This window comes from Epinephelus lanceolatus, chromosome 16, assembly GCF_041903045.1.
Source record: "Epinephelus lanceolatus isolate andai-2023 chromosome 16, ASM4190304v1, whole genome shotgun sequence".
In the NCBI taxonomy this organism is placed as follows: Eukaryota; Metazoa; Chordata; class Actinopteri; order Perciformes; family Serranidae; genus Epinephelus; species Epinephelus lanceolatus.
Window position 1 is genome coordinate 40,710,172 of NC_135749.1, and position 18,265 is coordinate 40,728,436.

The 18,265-nt window shown below is 40.6% G+C and overlaps 1 protein-coding gene across 2 annotated transcripts in view; it reads left to right on the forward strand.

The window, feature by feature from the left end:
- The window catches only part of LOC117263568 (semaphorin-6D-like), a 501,073-nt gene that overhangs the window by 389,098 nt on the left and 93,710 nt on the right, over positions 1 to 18,265 (forward strand). For both annotated transcript variants that reach the window (XM_078176102.1, XM_033637073.2), the window contains exon 18: positions 492 to 569. In XM_078176102.1, the coding sequence (XP_078032228.1) occupies positions 492 to 569 (78 nt within the window). The remainder of the gene's footprint in view (positions 1 to 491; positions 570 to 18,265) is intronic.

An 18,265-nucleotide genomic window follows, 5' to 3' on the forward strand; every position in this document is an offset into this window, starting at 1 on the left:
AGGTAGGATTCAATTGCCTGCTCTGGCCACCAGTGGGCGAGTTTCTGATGTCCCAATATCCAGATTTGTTCTAAATATATTTGTCAACACATCTGCCAGATTTGGTGCTTTTATCACAAAATTGCAAGATTCTGGGGATGTCGGTGGCTTAGTGGTAGAGCAGGCGCCCCATGTACAAGGCTGTTGCCACAGCGGCCCAGGTTCGACTCCAGCCTGTGGCCCTTTGCTGCATGTCACTCCCTCTCTCTCTCTCCCCCTTTCACATTTGTCTGTCCTATCCATTAAAGGCTAAAAATGCCCAAAAAAAATCTTAAAAAAAACAAAAAAAAGATTTTGGAAAAATATTGAGCTATGCCACCCCACTATGTTTAGTTACCGCAAGTAATATTGTTGTCTGATATTCAGGAGTGTTATTATCTGTTCCACTCCTGATTTCCTGATATCCTGCAGCCCACTTAAACAACAAACTTCCCTCTCCTCTCTTTCTCCAGAGCATGCCTGGCCTCTCGTGACCCATACTGCATCTGGCTGCGGGCCGGGAGTTGTGCCAACATGGCACCAGGTTTCAAGTACGTGTCACTTCCTCTTTTCCTCCCTCTCTGTCACTTTGGTTTTTTCCTCTCTTTCTTCTCTAAGCCATCATCAATCCGACAGCTAATAAAGCTGTGACATCTCAACTCATATATCTGCTGCTGCGAGCAGTGGCTCGTATATGTGAGAGATGTAAATCCATGATGCCTTTCATCCTTGCAGCCAAAGTAAAAGGATGGATGAGGAAACATAATGGGAACAAATGTTAAAATGGATGTCAGCAAGAATGTACTGCATGCACTCTGTTGGTATAAATCTCTTGGTGTAAAACTTTGTTGGAAAGGACTCAGTTTGTTCTCTGAGTTTGTGTTGGAAGCATCACAAACACTTGTTCAGTAACTGTCACCTTAATCTCTTTGCGAGCTTTAAAGTTCGCTTTTCCACATTTGCTGACAGTATAATATACACTGATGGCCGCTTTGTTAGCTCCGCCATGACAAGTCATTTTGACATGACAGTGTCACACAGCAGCTGCCCATTCCAACTCTTTATGATCAGATCTTGTGACTGTAGCACATTGATCTCTGTGACATCCTGCTGGAAGATACCATTAGAAGATGTGTAGATTGTGGCCATAAAGAATGCATATGGTCAGCAACAACACTAGGTCTGGCTTGTACACCACTCTCAGCAGGTATTAAAGGGCCTAATGTTTGCCAGGAAAATCCCCCTCACTATCAAACCATCAGCAGCAGTCTGAGTTTTTGATACAAGGCAGGATGGATCCATGGATTCATGTTTACACTTGTAAATGCTCTGCATCATGCCTAACAACGCCCCTTAGCCACTCAGAAGCACCATTAACCACAGCTTCTAGTGGCTAATTTGCTCAACACAGACCAGAAGATGTGTCAGAGCAGAAGAGGTTTTTCTGATTCAGTCTTGATGAGCTCCACAGCCTTGTTATAATGTTTGGTCATTTGATGTGTCTGTCAGCTTCCTGTCAGCTTGTACCAGATCTACCTTATTAATGCAGCATTTTAACCAGCACAAATGCCGCTCACTGGATGGTTATTTTTATGCCTCTGCGCCGGCAGTAGCTGTGGCCAGAGACATTATGTTTGTCGGTTGTCTGTCTGTCCATATGTCCCTACGTCCATTCTCATGAACACGATATCTCAAGATTTCGTCGAGGGAAGTTTTTTAAATTTGACACAAATATCCTCTTGGACTTAACAATGAAATTATTCAATTTTGGTGAATAAAGGTCAAGGTTACTGTGACCTTACGTCAGTCTCATTTTTGTGAACGTGATATCTCAAGAACGCCTTGAGGGAATTTTTCAAATGTGGCAAAAACGTCCACTTTGACTGGACAATGAACAGATTAGAATTTGATGGTCAAGGGTCAAGGTGACCCTGTCTGTCTCATTCTCGTGAATGTGATATCTTAAGAAAACCTTATGAGAATTTCTACAAATTTGGCACAAACATCATCTTAAACACAATGAGGTGGTTAGAATTTGGTAGTCATAGGTCAAAGGTCACTGTGATCTTGAGTCCATCTCATTCTTGTAAACGTGATATCTTAACTTGAGAGAGTTCCCTCAAAACTGGTACAAATGTCCAGTTGGACTGATTAGAGGTAAGTGGTCATAGGTCAAAGGTCACTATGACCTCACAAAACATGTTTTTGGCAAGAAATTATTTACATTTTTTGACAACATTGCACAGAAATGTCTAATAGGTTAAAATGATGAAGTGATGGTATTTAAATCCGAAAGGTCCAAGGTCAGCTTCACTGTGACATCATAATGCTCTGTAAACACCATATGAAAACCAGCCATTACTCAACATCAGAACTCAGGAACAGAAGAGGAGACATTTGGTCAGATACTGAATCTGCTATGTAAAGATATAGGGGAGTAATAGCGTCCTGAGCAAAGGATGAAGTCGCCCTTTTTGTGTGTTGTAATACGAGTTTCTCTGTAGTTTGTTGTGTTAAGCCAGTCCGTTTCTCCTGCCTGCTTCTCCAAACTGGGGGCATGCTGACCACCATCAACTGTAGGTAATACACTAACTAGGGATAATTACCTCATTTAACTCCACTTCCAAAAATCCAAACTAAACTAAACTAGAAACTTGATCAGCTTGTTGGAAAATAAATCCCACTAGATAGTTACACATCCTCTGACTGTGGATGAAGAAAAAAACAAGAATGACATGAAGTGAACAAATAATCAAAGCTTTTCTTTCCATCCAGAAACACTTAAATGTTCTCATCAGTTTAGAGATCCAAAGCTGCAGTGTACTCACTTAGTCTGCAGTAAAAAGATCAAGGGGAGATTGTTTAATCGGGAACACTCAAAGGAAATGGCTCATGTTGTCCTTCGCTGTTCTATAAATAATTGGATTGATATTTAAAGCAATATGTTAACTCTCCTCAACAAAGCAAACAGGAAGTGTCCTGGTGTTTACATGCTCATCAGATCAGATGAAGTTTAGATGATCATCAGGGGAAAGTTTCCACATGAGGCATTTCAGAGTTCACACTCTGGTAGACAGCTGGCGCGCCGGGCATTTATGCATGGCTGATTCCTGATCATTGATCTGCTGATCACACAGCCACCATCCCCACAGTGTCACTGCAGGTAACACACTTTGTTTGAGCTGGGACGACAGATGCCTCAGCACTGAACAGCATCAGTGTCTCTGAAAGACACATGTTCAAGGACAAGAGGTCATCCTGCTGCTCATTACTAAACTTTAATGTCTGATCAGAAGAGTTTGTGAGACAAACACTGAGTGAGGCGTTTAGATAAGTTGGTTTTCAGAGTTGTGTGAACGCAGCAACAGACAGATACTGAACAAGAAATGTCATCATGCAGCTGCTCTAGTGACTCCATGACGTGGTTAGTCATCTCTGTTGCAGCTCTGGACAGAAAAACAACTCTTTTTCTGTGAGTGGCTGTCAACATGCAGGAGTTTTAAGTGATGATATTTACAGATGAGGAGGCTGCAAACACTCCACAGTTCTCCCAGGATTAAAACAACTCCACCCCCGAAAAGATGAATATGAAAATAATATTGTTTAGATTTATTTTGGCTGAGGGGCAGGGGAGCAGAGGAACGGCAGAATAAGTGGCGGTTCGGCCGCAGATCGATTGTCATGAAGTCTTGTGGAGTGGGCGCGAGCTACCTGACACTTTGGAGTTATTGATTGGAAGGTGGCGCCACAGTGTGTGTGTGTGTGCTGCTAAAACCTCATCTTGTCTCAGCATATTGATGGAGTCAAGCACAGAAACACCTGGGGTTTCATCTTCAGGCTTTGACTTTCGTGTCTTGAATTTAGAGTCAAACTAAAAGCATCGAAAGGAGTTACTCCGCACGTTTTGGTCCATTAACAACAAACATGTCTACACTTTATATCAGGGGAGACTTATTTCTAAAAGCACCATATTAATGTACAAAATTAAGGATTTGTGAAACAGGAAAAACAAAAGAAAGCCATCAGATCTATGGCATCTGGATTCTCTCCAATTGCTTTTTCTTTTTTTGGTACAAATCATCAGTGGAGCTGATCCTGCCTCAATCACAACTCTGACTGTACTTTGGGCTTTGTTTGTTGTTACTATAGTAGGGCTGTACTCAGTCAAAGAAAATTTTGGTCATTTGAATTTCTACCTTAACCAATCGATTGGTTGATGGGGAAAAAGTTCTGCATGTTATCTAAATCAGCCACAGTGGAACGAAGCCTGTGGGGCTCGCCCGGTGAGACTAGTGAATGTCAAGCTAATTGCTAGCTGTCCGTGCTGCAGTGTGCGTCCCTCCCATGTTGTTTGTTTGCTGTGAGATGTTCAGAGGGAATGTAGGTGTCAATCTTATGTTTTGATGCTTTAAGGAGGAGATAAGAGCGGCCTCTTCCAATAGGAAAAAGGCTCTCATTTTTCTTGAAATCTGATTGGCTCAGCCGCAGTCATCAGTCATTACTCATGGCAGATCAGGCTAGTTTGACTGTTAGACAGAAAACATGGAAAAGTCGGTTAAAAAAAGAAAGGGTGGCGTGGAAAAAACTCGAATAAAAAAACTTAAATCTTTACAAGTAGAGGCAGCAAAGTGCTCCAAAATAACCGACCTGTTGGGCCACGGCGTTGGTTGAGGCTGCTGGTGTTGCTAACGACGGAGATGGAACTGGAGCCGACAGTGCCATTATAGCAGGTATATTAACGTTAGCTAATGTTCATGAGTGTGTAATGTGCAAGTTTGGCTTTGGCAAATTGCGTATTTCTTCTAGGTGTCCGGTTCAAGAGGCCAACTAGCCTACTAGGTATTGCATTAAGTCATTATAGTTTAAACTTGTACTAAAAGAAAATATGTGCTTGCTTTTTCCCAGTGGATGCACGCAATTAACGTTAAGGTGTGCTCCCAGTCCCAACGACAATGAAGCTGAGGGACAGACTAACCCCAGTCGTGATGAGGAGGAGGATGAGACCAGAAATATGACAGGTGCAATGTGAAGGCATAGCCTACTATGCATTACATTTTAGCCAGAGGAAAACCTTTTTAGTAGTACGAAGTGGTATTTTTTTGTTGTAGTAATAAGTTGACTAAAAGTTGACTATAGGGCCTATTGCCCAATTTATACCTCCTTAGTTCATCGCTGTGAGCCATGGAGATATAAACTGGGGTTATGTAACACAAGAGCAGGGCTGGGCAGGACAGGGCAGACAATTATATTGTGCATAAAATTAGATGCATTAGGATATACTCATATGCTCGTATTTTAAGTTAAATAATAAGCCCATAGCCATTTATGCAGTTGATTTTGAGGACAGAGTTTGTGTAGTGTGTACAAGCATATAGAGGATTATAGGTAGAAACGTGTGGGCCGGTGCGCCTGAATGTTCCGGGCAGAATTTGTGTCCCAGTCCGCCCCTGGTCTCGTCTCTTATACAACAGATGTGAACATGTAAAGATACGTTATTTGCACTTAATTATACATTCATACTTTTGTTTTTGTGCAATCTTGTAATTCTGCATGTGACCACCACTAGAGTAAATCTAAAAAAAAAATCAGATATGAGGATTTGGAAGCTCATTTTTCCACTCTTTTCCATTCTTATGTGTTGCGTGTTTTTGGGAGCAAACACCAAGACACATTCGTTGTATGCTTGCATTGGCTAATAAAACAGATTCTGATTGAATATATGTCACACTGACATAAAATCCCCAAACCAAGAATCATAAAGATACAAAAAATCTCCAGGGTTGTGTAAATAGTAACCTATGCGTGAATGAGAACGGCTTGGTCTTATCAACCCTAACCGTAACCCAAGCACTTTAGACCTTCCTCCAAGCCTGTAGTAATGTACTAGATTGGTCAGTAGTATTGCATTCTCTAAGGATGACTGATTTTAGTAACTGTTTACAGTAAAAAAAGAAAATCACTTTATACACTGGGCCTTCCAAGTGCTCTCTGAAACTACACCTGGCATGACTTGTGTCCAAAAAATGAAAAAAATCAAAACTTTGTCGTAGAGCTAAACCAAATCATTGGAAAGGTTTCAATCTGTAGAGTAACATATGTCAGTATGAAGATTCTACATGGCTCCTGCTTTCAGCCATTGACCTTTGAACCTTGACCTCGATGCATGTTTGAGGGCTTATAACTCAGCAACTAAAGGGGGTACAGACATGGGACCAACTGTTATAGAGAGCTCTTGACCTCAGCTATCATGTGAGTGTAGTCAACAACTGGGGGTGCTGTCAGATATGGGTAAAATATGGTTAAAATTAATTTTCACCCACTTAAAAATTAGATATTTAAAATCTGATTACACAAATGTGTTTACCATCCCCTTAAAGTCCACAGTGTACTCTCAATTCAGTATTTACAACTTCCAAATCAGAAGAAAAAATTCCCTGGGACCGCGCCATGCAGCTTGATACATATGAGCAACACAGTTGTAGTTCTTCTGATTTGCAAAGTTGGGTTCTAAATAGGGTTGTAAATAGATATATCTACTGAATATATCAAATATCTAGTAAAGCCGAACTAGTAATTACACTGCACCTAGATGAACTATGTTAAGAAAAAGTAAGGATGTTGTTTAATTTCAGATATTTTAGTTAGTACTCTAGAAATGGCGTTTTTTGGGATGGTAGTTCTTCCGGCTTGTAGAGTTGTAAAATAGGGTCATAAAAAGGTATATCTAATAAATATATCAAATATCTAGTACAGCCGCACTAGGCCATCAGCGGCTAACACCATGGAGTGTGAGGTGAGCCCTCATGTTTGTAGTATTATTTTTCATATGACATTGGTTGCAAATCACATGTGAAATATTCAAGTCGTCCTTTCCTTCCATATTAGAAGATCCAAAAAGTCCAGACATTTTAATTTAAACGTATACAGCACGTCTGATTTCTTTCTCCGGTGCCTCCATCTTTGTTTTGATAAACTTTCTGCCAAATGCTGCTGACTGACACCGCTGTTCCTCAGTTTAATGGGACATTAACTGTACATTTATGTGTAAACACATACAAAATTCCTGTTACTGTAGCAACGTTAGAGCCAGCACTGTTTTGGTCATTGTCCGCCATTACACTAAATGTCACCTCATGTGTGACGCTGTACAGAGAAAGTAACAGTGCACACTCTGACATCACAGGCTGAAAACTCAGTTTTCCCAGTTAACAATGAAAATGAAGTTTCTGATAATCTTCAACCTGCATGGAGTTTTACAAAAACTTACATTTTCCATGACCGCTAACATAGTTTGCATGTGGATGAAAGGATAAAACAAATAGAAAGAGCTACGTTTTCAAAAATACCCATGTACATGTGGACTAGGACTAAAAAGTTCACATTTTGAAGAATAGAATAGAATAGAAAGAACTATAGTTATCCCGAAGGGAAAATCAGCTGAATTCAGATACATGGTTTTTAATAAGACATTGGATCAGTGAGTGATGACAGTTCCAGGGTAGATGTTTAATTTTGAGAGCTTACAAGGCAAACAATTATTATCTTAGTATTTCGAAAGTTCCTGAAAATCTGCCTCTTTCTCTTCTATTACTTCTTCTTGCTTTCTTGCTTCTTGTTTGATTGACTTCTGGTCAAAAGACAGAGTAATGGAGGAGCAGAGGGTGAGTTTGAAACCCAGCTGTCCTGGTCCAGCTGTTGAAAAAGGAAGCAAGGTTACACACAGGAAACAGCAATATCTACTGTACTTATAAGAAACACAACTGACTTTTTAATAGAATCACAGTGGCATGCAGCCGCAACAGAAATGAGACGCTGCAGGGTGATTAAGAACGAGCCGGCGGAGATGAAAAGGGACGAGGAGGGAAACAGAGAGGGAGGCGAAGATGTGATGCAAGAGGTGGAAAGGGAAGAGTGACGAGTGAGAGACGGAGCTCAGATACTGATATCAGTGTCAGACAGTCAAAAGAAAAGTAGGTAAAAGGAGATGTACAGAGGCAAACAGATAAACACAGACAACAGGTGTAGAGTTATACTTTTATTTAGTCTTGGTCCCTTCATTGGATTCACAGACTTAAAAGCCGGCAGATTTACCTCTCCATCATCTGTTGTCTCTGCATTCCTCTCTCTTCTCTGATAATCAAAATGTCAGTGCTGTCTCCCACAAAATACAGTTGTTAACTGTAATTTGCTTTTACAAATTGGTGTTAGAGGAAACTGCTGCTCCCCAGCAGTCACAAAGAGCAGGCTGAGCACTTTGACTACTAAAACGCTTTGATGGACACCGACACAGACATGTATGTATGTACAGTGCCCTCCAAAAGTATTGGAACAGTGAGGCCAATTCCTTTATTTTTGTTGTAGACTGAAAATATTTGGGTTTGACATCAAAAGATGAATATGGGACAAGAGATCAACATTTCAGCTTTCATTTCCAGGTATTTACATCTGGATCTGATACACAACTTAGAAGATAGCACCTTTTGTTTGAACCCACCCATTTTTCATGAGAGCAAAAGTATTGGAACATGTGACTGACAGGTGTGTTTTGTTGCCCAGGTGTCTCCCATTTACATTGATTATTCAAACAATAAATAGCACTGAATGTCTGAGCTCAGTTTCAGATTGGGTACGATAGGTTTTGCCTGTGCAGACTGCATTTAGAGGTGGAACCAACATGAAAACCAGAGAGCTGTCTATGGGTGAAAAAGAAGCAATTGTGAATCTGAGAGAAGATGGACAATCAATCAGAGCCATTGCACAAACATTGGCCATAGCCAGTATAACCATTTGGAATGTCCTGAAGAAGAAAGAAACCACTGGTGTACTAAGCAACAGACGTCGAACAGGTAGACCAAGGAAAACATCAGCAGTTGATGACAGAAACATTGTGAGAGCTGTAAAGAAAGACCCTAAAACAACTGTTAGTGACATCAGCAACAACCTCCAGAGGGCAGGAGTGAAGGTATCACAATCTACTGTTCGCAGAAGACTTCATGAACAAAAGTACAGAGGCTACACCAGAAGATGCAAACCACTCATTAGCAAGAAGAATAGGAAGGCCAGGCTGGAATTTGCCAAAAGGTACAGAGATGAGCCTCAAAAATTCTGGGAAAAAGTTTTATGGACTGATGAGACAAAGATTAACTTTTTCCAAAGTGATGGAAAGGCGAAAGTTTGGAGAAAGAAAGGATCTGCTCATGATCCCAAACATACAAGCTCATCTGTGAAACACGGTGGAGGTAATGTCATGGCTTGGGCTTGCATGGCTTCTTCTGGGACAGGCTCTTTCATCTTCATTGACGATGTAACACATGATGGCAGCAGCAAAATGAACTCAGAAGTCTACAGAAACATTTTGTCTGCTAATTTAAAGAAAGATGCAACCAAACTGATTGGGAGATCCTTCATCATGCAGCAAGATAACGACCCAAAACACATTGCCAAAACAACAAAGGAGTTCATCAGGGGCAAGAAGTGGAAGGTTTTAGACTGGCCAAGTCAGTCTCCAGACTTAAACCCAATAGAGCATGCATTTTACCTGCTGAAGAGGAGACTGAAGGGAGTAACCCCCCAAAACAAACAACAGCTGAAAGAGGCTGCGGTGAAAGCCTGGAAAAGCATCACAAAAGAAGAATGCAAAAGTTTGGTGATGTCAATGGGTCACAGGCTTGATGCAGTTATTGAAAGCAAAGGATTTGCAACTATATTAAGTCTCATTCACTTTAATCTGTTTTAAGTTTATATGTTCCAATACTTTTGCTCACCTAAAAATTTTGTGTTCCATTACAAATAATGCTATCTTCTAAGTTGTGTATCAGATCCAGATGTAAATACCTGGAAATAAAAGCTGAAATGTTGATCTCTTGTCCCATATTCATCTTTTGATGTCAAACCCAAATGTTTTCAGTCTACAACAAAAGTAAACGAATTGGCCTCACTGTTCCAATACTTTTGGAGGGCACTGTATGTGTGTATACAAAGTTTGGTGAATTTTCACCCATGGGAAGTATGATTTCCTCGGAAGAAGAAAGAAGAAGAATACCTAGGATTACAATAGTGTCCTGGCAGCTTAGCTGCCCGGACCCTAATAAAATTAACTTGACCTTTAAGGGGGGATGGGGAAACACTGATATGCAAGGTAGCCTGGTTGCCCCTGTTGTTGATGTTGTTGGATGCCATGTCAACTTCAGCCTGTTACATGCATTGTGTCTTTTCAAAATACATTTAATTTTTCACAGGAAATGTATTGTTTGCATACAGCCGCTGTCAAGATAAATGCAGTACGTCAGAACAATACCATGAATTGATGTTTTTTTTCCTTCAACAACAAACGCATATGGTTACATTTAGCCAACACACACACACACACACACAAAGTTGGGTTGGGGCAACAAAAGCACGTGGTTGGGTTTTGGAAAAAAGAACAGGGTTTGGTTTTACAATCATATGGGAGGTGAACACTGGCCTCCTGGATGAAAGTCAGTGATTGTTGAACCCATCTGCCACCCCTCCCTTAAGGCCTTTGCACACTGAGTCAGTTTTTTTCGGATGCGTTCTTTTAATCCGTCATCCGAAAAAAAAAAGAAGTAACACACAGAAACCTGCATTTTATTGTGCCAGAATTCGCAACATGTGACAAAATTTGGCACCACAGCTGCGGAGCTGTCTACCCTCTCAGTCTCCACATCCTCCTCCTCCTCTTTATCATCATCCACCTGAATATTACTATCTGACCTGTTGAAGTGAGCTATCTTACTTTTGAAATGATTCTGTTCCTCTGTCTTGTCGTGGCTGTGTCCCGCCGCCACATTGTCTTCACTGTCTCTTGGTCAAACGTCTCTCAAGGCTCTGACGGATACGAAAAATGCAGAAAAATGAACCTGTTCCGAAAAGTTTAATGAAGGATGAAAGTTTCGGACTCAGTGTGCAAACATGATTGACACAGTGTGAGGGGGTGTATTTATTTTTAGGCATGCGACAATTTCGGATGAAAAAAAAGAAAAAAAAAAGGCCTTTACTCAGACTTTTGGCCTTCTTAACTTATGTTGTAGTCCTGCTGCATTTTTCCCTGACACTGTCAGACACCGTTACAAATTGACAGCGCCTGGCGCGCATATCACGCCAATGTGAAAGGACAGCTCACTGCCCAAGTGCCGATATTTGATGTCTTCAGAACGAGGCAGGCAAGCTAGTTAGTGTCATGGAGAAAATGGTCCAAATGAAATATGAGCTAGGAACATTGCAGATAGCAAAGTTACTCTTCTAAATTAAAATATCACACTGAAATGATTCAATGATATAAATTAAATGACACTTTTCAGTTTGATCCAGAGAAATGAGATAAATAAAGCTGACTTCTCCAATCACAAATTCAGCAGAATAAGATGATGTCACAGGCAAACTGTAGTGTGATGATATCAGGAATCAGGAGGAGACGTGAAAAGAAAAAGAGAACAATGACAGAAAAATGGGTGCAAGCAGGGAGATGTGGAGGATTTATATATGAGAGCATCATTAGAGTGAGTAGAGCAGAAAGATTTGAGAGAAGAAGAAGAAGACAACATCAGCGGTGGCATGACAGCCACGTCAGCATCCTCTCCTCTTTTAGCAAAAGAGAGGAAAAATGACTTATCTGTTTCCAGTTCTTCTTTTTCCAAACTAACTCTACCACAGTGACCCAGTAAAAGTCTGCGGGTTACATGTACCTCATCAGCAGACATCATTGCCTTTAATAAACATCATCATGTGTTAGAATGTGTCGGAGGCTGATGGGAGAGCAGTCAGTGCTCGTCCTGTGTGCTCTGCACTGAAGTGAAGTTTGACCAAGTTTGGTGATTATCCTCTATTAGTGTCAGTGAAGATCTCATCACAGCTTCCTGGATCTGATCCACCTCTGTTAACATCAAAACTCCCGACACAGTACAGTACAGTCACATGTCCCACCCACCTCATTCAGACTTTATCCTCAGACTGTGTGACTTTTCTACAGCTGAATTGAACACATTTGGAGCCAGATCTGCTGTATTGGGGGTCTGGGAACCATTCATCCAACCAACCAAGTTAAAGTTTGGACTGTAGAAAACAAATCAGCCTAGCCAAGCCTGACCTCAGTATAAATACAGCTTCTGAAGACACAGATATAATCAGAGCTTCACTCAACTGAACATCTCTGAGCTGAACTGAGTCCAGCTTCTCAAACTTCGGCTGATAAGTGGAAGATTTCCTCCAGGGAGAGAAGGAGGGATGAAGGGATGGAGGAAGGAAGGCAAGAGCTGGAGTGAAAAAGGACATTTTACAGCATACAGAAGTTGAACTAACTTCAGCAGAAGAGGGAGAGAAAGAGGATGAGGCAGGTAGAGGAGGAAGATGGAGGGAGCAGAGGAGAGAAAGACAAGGGACAAACAGACAGGTTCCACAGGAGATGAGCACCAGATGGACTCGGTTGTCGTGGCAGCAAGTCAGCCGTTTCCCCTGGAGATGTGTGTGTGTGTGTGTGTGTGTGTGTGTGTGTGTGTGTGTGTGTGTGTGTGTTGGATGATGTAACGAGTTTTGTTGGATGATGTATTTTCCCAGAAATAATTGTGATAATCAATATTATTGTCATTTTGAGACCATATTATGCCACTGAAAAAGTAGCATAATAACGCAGTGTTAATTTTGGTAGCTATTTAAGATTCCTATTAGTTTTATGTCAGGTTCACACTACATGATATCAGCCCAATTATAGCCCATTGCAGCATTGTACGGTGTCGGCTCAGATCGTGAACAACAAGTGTCATACGTGATAATCCATCATTTCATCTCGTGTAATGTGTCACAGTAGACGACAACTGACGCCATGTCTGGGACGCCTCACGAAGTCCCAACAGAAAGTCTAGCATGTTGGATTTTCTTTTGTCTTCCACAACTTCTCCCTGTACAGCAACAACACCCCAGCCTTTTGATGTTTCCTGTAGGGACGTTGCCACACAGAGTTACAGCAGAAGCACTTTATCAACCCGGTGAGTACTGCCATTAGCATCAAGCTAGCAAAGAATGTTCTTTCTTTATAATGGAGGATATAAAGGAATAACATTTACAGATAGTATCTGGGACTTTACTCCACTGCAGAGGGTCGCAGCTTCATTTGAAACAGACTACATTACAAACATTATTTCTCATTCCCTCTGTAGTTTTATATTTCTATTTTTAATCTGCTTCCATTTGTTCTGTTCAATTTAATGCATCGCACCATAATTTCAAAGGCTTTTATCGTGAAACATTTGCAGGATTCAGTGACTTACATAGTTTGCATGTGGTGCTTAAAATGTAGCTCCGCCCATCCGGTTGCACTTTTTACATTACTAAAAAAACAGTTCAGCAGGGATGTGAACAGTCACAGTGACTGAAATAATAATAATAATAATAATAATAATAATAATAATAAAAATAGGACAAGAATAACTCGATGACATCACACATGTTGTGAAAGACGACCAGCGATGATTGGTGTGGACCATCGTGTGTCATGTCTGTTGGCCAAGTCACAGCAAGAGTTTATGACTCCACAATCACCTAATCTGACATAGTGATTGTTGGAACAGACAAAAATGTCCTGTAGTTTGAATCTGGCATTAGTCACATTTGAGTCATTTTTATCCTTTATAGTATGCAGTGATGTCTCAGCAAAAAACAACTGCTTTTTGTGACACTATCCCCGTTAGTAAAAAAAAAAACAAAAAACTCCCACGTTTGGTGGCTAAAAAGCAAATACAGCAATGACCCCCAAAGACACAACTAGTTTTTTATATATATATATATATATATATATATATATATATATATATATAATATATATACAAAAGGAAACAGAAAAACAAACAAACAGAAAAACAAAATAGGACAACAGAGAAAGAAAAACAAACAAACAAACAAACAAGCATGACAGCACCTGAATCACAAATCATAACAAAATGGCAACATCGACAATATACATCACAGGACAAGCACAGCACAAAAGGAAAATTTACTCCATTCCTGTATTAGGTCACAAGTTTTCAAGGAAAAGGGGTTTGATGAGAAGATGAATTCTTAAAATAAAATTACAAAAAAGAAGGGACTAACTATCAATTGGAATTCATTCTGAAAGTCAATCCACCCCTCTGTAGTAAATCTGAAATTTCATATGGCAGATGCTCTAAAATTGGTTGCCATATTTTTAAAAAAAAAAATGTATTGTTCCCCCTAAGGTAGCAGAGAGGCTTTCCATTGGTAAGACCTTATAAATTTCTCTGTACCACTGCGTTACATTGTCTAGCTAGTAACAGGAGTTTTATTATAAGAGTGTACTGAGAGGGAAAACAATGCAGGTTCCCTTTTAATGTCCATGCCCAAGATTGTACAGAGCTCTTTTTTAATATTTTTCCAAAAATGTGCAATAAAAGGGCATTTCCATATTAAGTGAAAATAAGTTCCCAACTCTTTCTTACTTTTTTTACACATGGGAGATGTATTGGAGTTGCATTTATTGAGAAACTGGGGTGTACGTTGTAGCCTGTGAAATATTCGGTATTGGCTCTCATTTAACCGATTACATAAGAATATTTTACTTGACAATGAGAATATCTTAGACCACTCTTCCTGACTAAATTGGATTCCTAGGTCCTTCTCCCATGTACTGATCATTTTTATCAATGTTATATTTGTCCAAGGACTGTAGCTTCTGATAAAAAATGGAAATAAACTTTTTTGTAATATTTGGAGTGAGAAGAAGGTCATCAAGAGTGTTCCTAACATACTTATCATCAGGAAACTTGCAGGCAGAGAATATAAAATGTCTGATCTGTAAATATGCAAAAAAGAATGTGGACGATATTCCATATTTAATCTGAAGTTGCTGAAAAGACATAAATGTTTCTGCTTCAAACAGGTCTCCGATTGTTTTAATACCTTTTGTAAACCACTCTTCAAAAAACCCTTTCCCTTGTCCAGGTAAAAAGAAGTTATTGTTAATTATTGGTTGAAGGGATGATGAAGAGTTTTGATGACCAGTCATCTTAGAGATATCATACCATGTTTTTTTTGTTAGTCTTGAACAACGGTCTGCAGCTTGGGAGGTGTCTTGCCAGTGTTCATTTGGACAGGTATTTTGGATTTAGTCTTAGTCTTGAGATGAAAATATTAGTTTAAGTCATTTTTATCCTTCTCGGTTGATTTTTAATTTGAGTGTAGTTTTAGTTAGATATTAGAATCAAGGTGACAGGTTGTATAAAAATTTCATTTAGACATAATTTTTGCACACTTCCAAACTGTCATTTCTCCAGCAGTGTTTGACAGGTTTAAGGGCTGATTTGCGAGCACACACTGACTGATCATCATTTGAAAAGCTCAACATCTTTCTATTTATGCTCTCAAAAACTTTGACACCACAAATAACTAATCTGAGACAACTAGGATTTGTACCCAGGTTCACTGTAAACTCTGACTTATCCATTTGACTGTTAAGAGGCAGAAAAATATCTTCATTAAAGCCTAATTTTTTTCTTCATCTGCAACATGTTAGTCTGGAGGTTTAAACTTGTGTCCTCTCACAGAGTTGGTGATTCAAACTAAACTTTAATCTCTGTCAGAGAAAACTGATCTGAGTTCAGACCATTTACTTACAGCACAGCTACACTCACAGATAACTGAGCCTCCTACCTGCCTGTCAAACACCATCAACCCAGAAACCTTCTCCAGTCTGGACTGAGTGAAGTCCTGTGGGGATCAGATGTGAAGTGAGGAGGCTGCTGGCTGCGAGCGGAGCTAACTGTTAACAGTCACCGCTGCAACTAACTCCACAAATCCATTCAGTAGCTCCACCATCTACAGTCAGACACACACTGCTGATTATTTACTGTTGAATTACAGCTCACAACTTGCACCAATGGCTGACGCTGCTCTGCTCTGACTGTTTCTGCTGGCTAGTGAAACATCCTGGTGCAGACTATTTACTGGAGTTTACAGCCCTGCCAACTACTCAGTAAGGAAAGTAGCTATTGCCTGTTCTAAAAGTCACTAGAAGTCGTTAAATGACGTCATCGCCTAATTTGCATAATTGGCCATGTGCATGTTATTGTAATGGATGCTGTAGGAGAAAGGAATAATGTCATGGAAGAGACAAAAAGTGAGTAAAAAATACCCTGAATATGTTTAGAACTACGAGTGAACTTTCTTTCAGTGACTTACTTTAGACAAAGAAAATTTCCCTGACAGTAAGCCAGGGTGGGATCAGCCAGCTGCGCAATTGCGCATGCGCGATTCATTTGCAGTCTGGACACAGAGGGATGAACATCTCCTGCTCTGATTGCAGCTGGGAGGGACTGCTGTGCAAGGACTGGGCCGCCTGTGAGTGCTGTGGGATGGGGGAGGGGCCCATGGCCGCACCCACTGCTCATTGAGAAGAGTAAGAACAATACGTGCTTCATGTCAGAGTCTCCAAAAGTCTCCAATAACACCAGAAAAAGTCGCTAGTCGGTATTTTGAAAAAGAGTCGCTAGAGGCATCTGAAAACTTGCTAAATATAGCGACAAAGTCGCTAAGTTGGCAACACTGGTTTACAGCCAGTCTATGCTCTAATCTCAAACTGCTCATGGACAATGGATCATAGTTGTTTGTTTCTGGCTGCCAGCATTAGCTAGCTGAATAGTTGTCTATTTCAACTTCAAAATGTTGATTAAAAAACCTTGCAATCTGTTGATACTTTGTTAATGGTAGAATGGCTGGTCAGGGGCACGAAACCCCTGGGGAAAAAAATGACAAAGTCCATGGATCCACATCCAGGGGTGTGTGGACACTGGTGGAAAGCTGACAGACCCCACCGACCTCCCACCCTCCCCGGGGTGGGTCCAACAACCACTGACTTTCACCTGGAAGGCCAGTGTTCCCTTCCCGTAAGATTGTAAAGTCAAACCCTGTTCTTTTTTCCTAGACCCAACCATGCCCATTTGTTGTTGAAGAAAAAAAAATTCAATTTGAGGTGTTGTACTGATGTAGTAAGGAGGAAGTCCAGGAAGAGGAAGGTTATTTAAGTGTGGGAGTGGCCTATTTGAATCCATTTTGTTTGAGGCCATGCGGCAAGGTGAGTGTGTTTGCTGATCCTGTAAGTTTATTTAGCTCCTTTAACTTTAGCTTATATTGTAGTTATGCTATGTAGCGTGTGAAATAGACTATGGTGAATGTGCTAGGAAAGGTAGTATCAGCCCTGCTTCTACCTAGAGCTTGCATGTATGGAGCCTGGGTTTGGTTGAAGGTGACAGTGCTGTTTGGGCTGAGAAAGCCATGTGTAATGTAAGGTAAAGGAGGTTATTGGGTTGGTGCAGGGAGGGGAGCAGTGAGACCTGGCATTAGGGGAGTGTCTCTGGGACGCTAGAGATCACTGTCTAGCCTCCTGGAGGTGTCGTGGGACCAACTAGACGAAACACTGCTGAAAGGAGGTTCCCACCCAATGACCCCAAAGACATGCTAGTTATCACTGCTCATTGGTTTGTATAGTTAAGCCTTGCCATATTAGCTTATCATAGGGCTTAGGTTTTTCACTGAGTGTTGATCCTTTCTATAGAGCACAAACTTCTTGTGTTTTATTTGAATGAAGTGCATTTATTTTGGAAGGGACTATACGCAAACTGTGTATAGTCCCTGTGTATTATAGTGTATTATAAAAACAGACAATGCATGTAACAGGCTGAAGTTGACATGGCATCCCAGAATGCCAACAACCAATGCTTCCAGGGTACCTTGCACATCATATGTAGACATGGAAAGTCTGCGACTAAGCAGCCATATGTGTCGAGTTTGGAGTGAGAATGAGTTTGCCCAGGGTCTTAGAGCCAGGACGCTTCTAATTTTCTTCCCCTGTTCTCTGGCCGAAATGACTTGTTCCTCCAGACCATCCATTCTAACATTAACCCTTGACAAAATATCAACAGACAGCAATGTTTTTAACCAACATTTTAAAGTGGAAATAGACAACTTTTCAGCTAGCTAACACTGGCAGCCAGAAACACGTATCTGTGATCCATTGTTCATTTGAGAATCCCAGCAAAGAACATGTTTCCTTGCGGTGGTCCTCCGAAAAAAAAAGTAAAGTTAAAAAGTTGCTATATTCTGTATTGATCCATGATCAAGGAGTTGATAAGCAGACAGCGTTAGCTAGCGAGCTTTGTATTCGAAGTAACTCGAATGCAAGGCTAATGTTATTTCAACAATAACTATCTCAAAAATATATTTC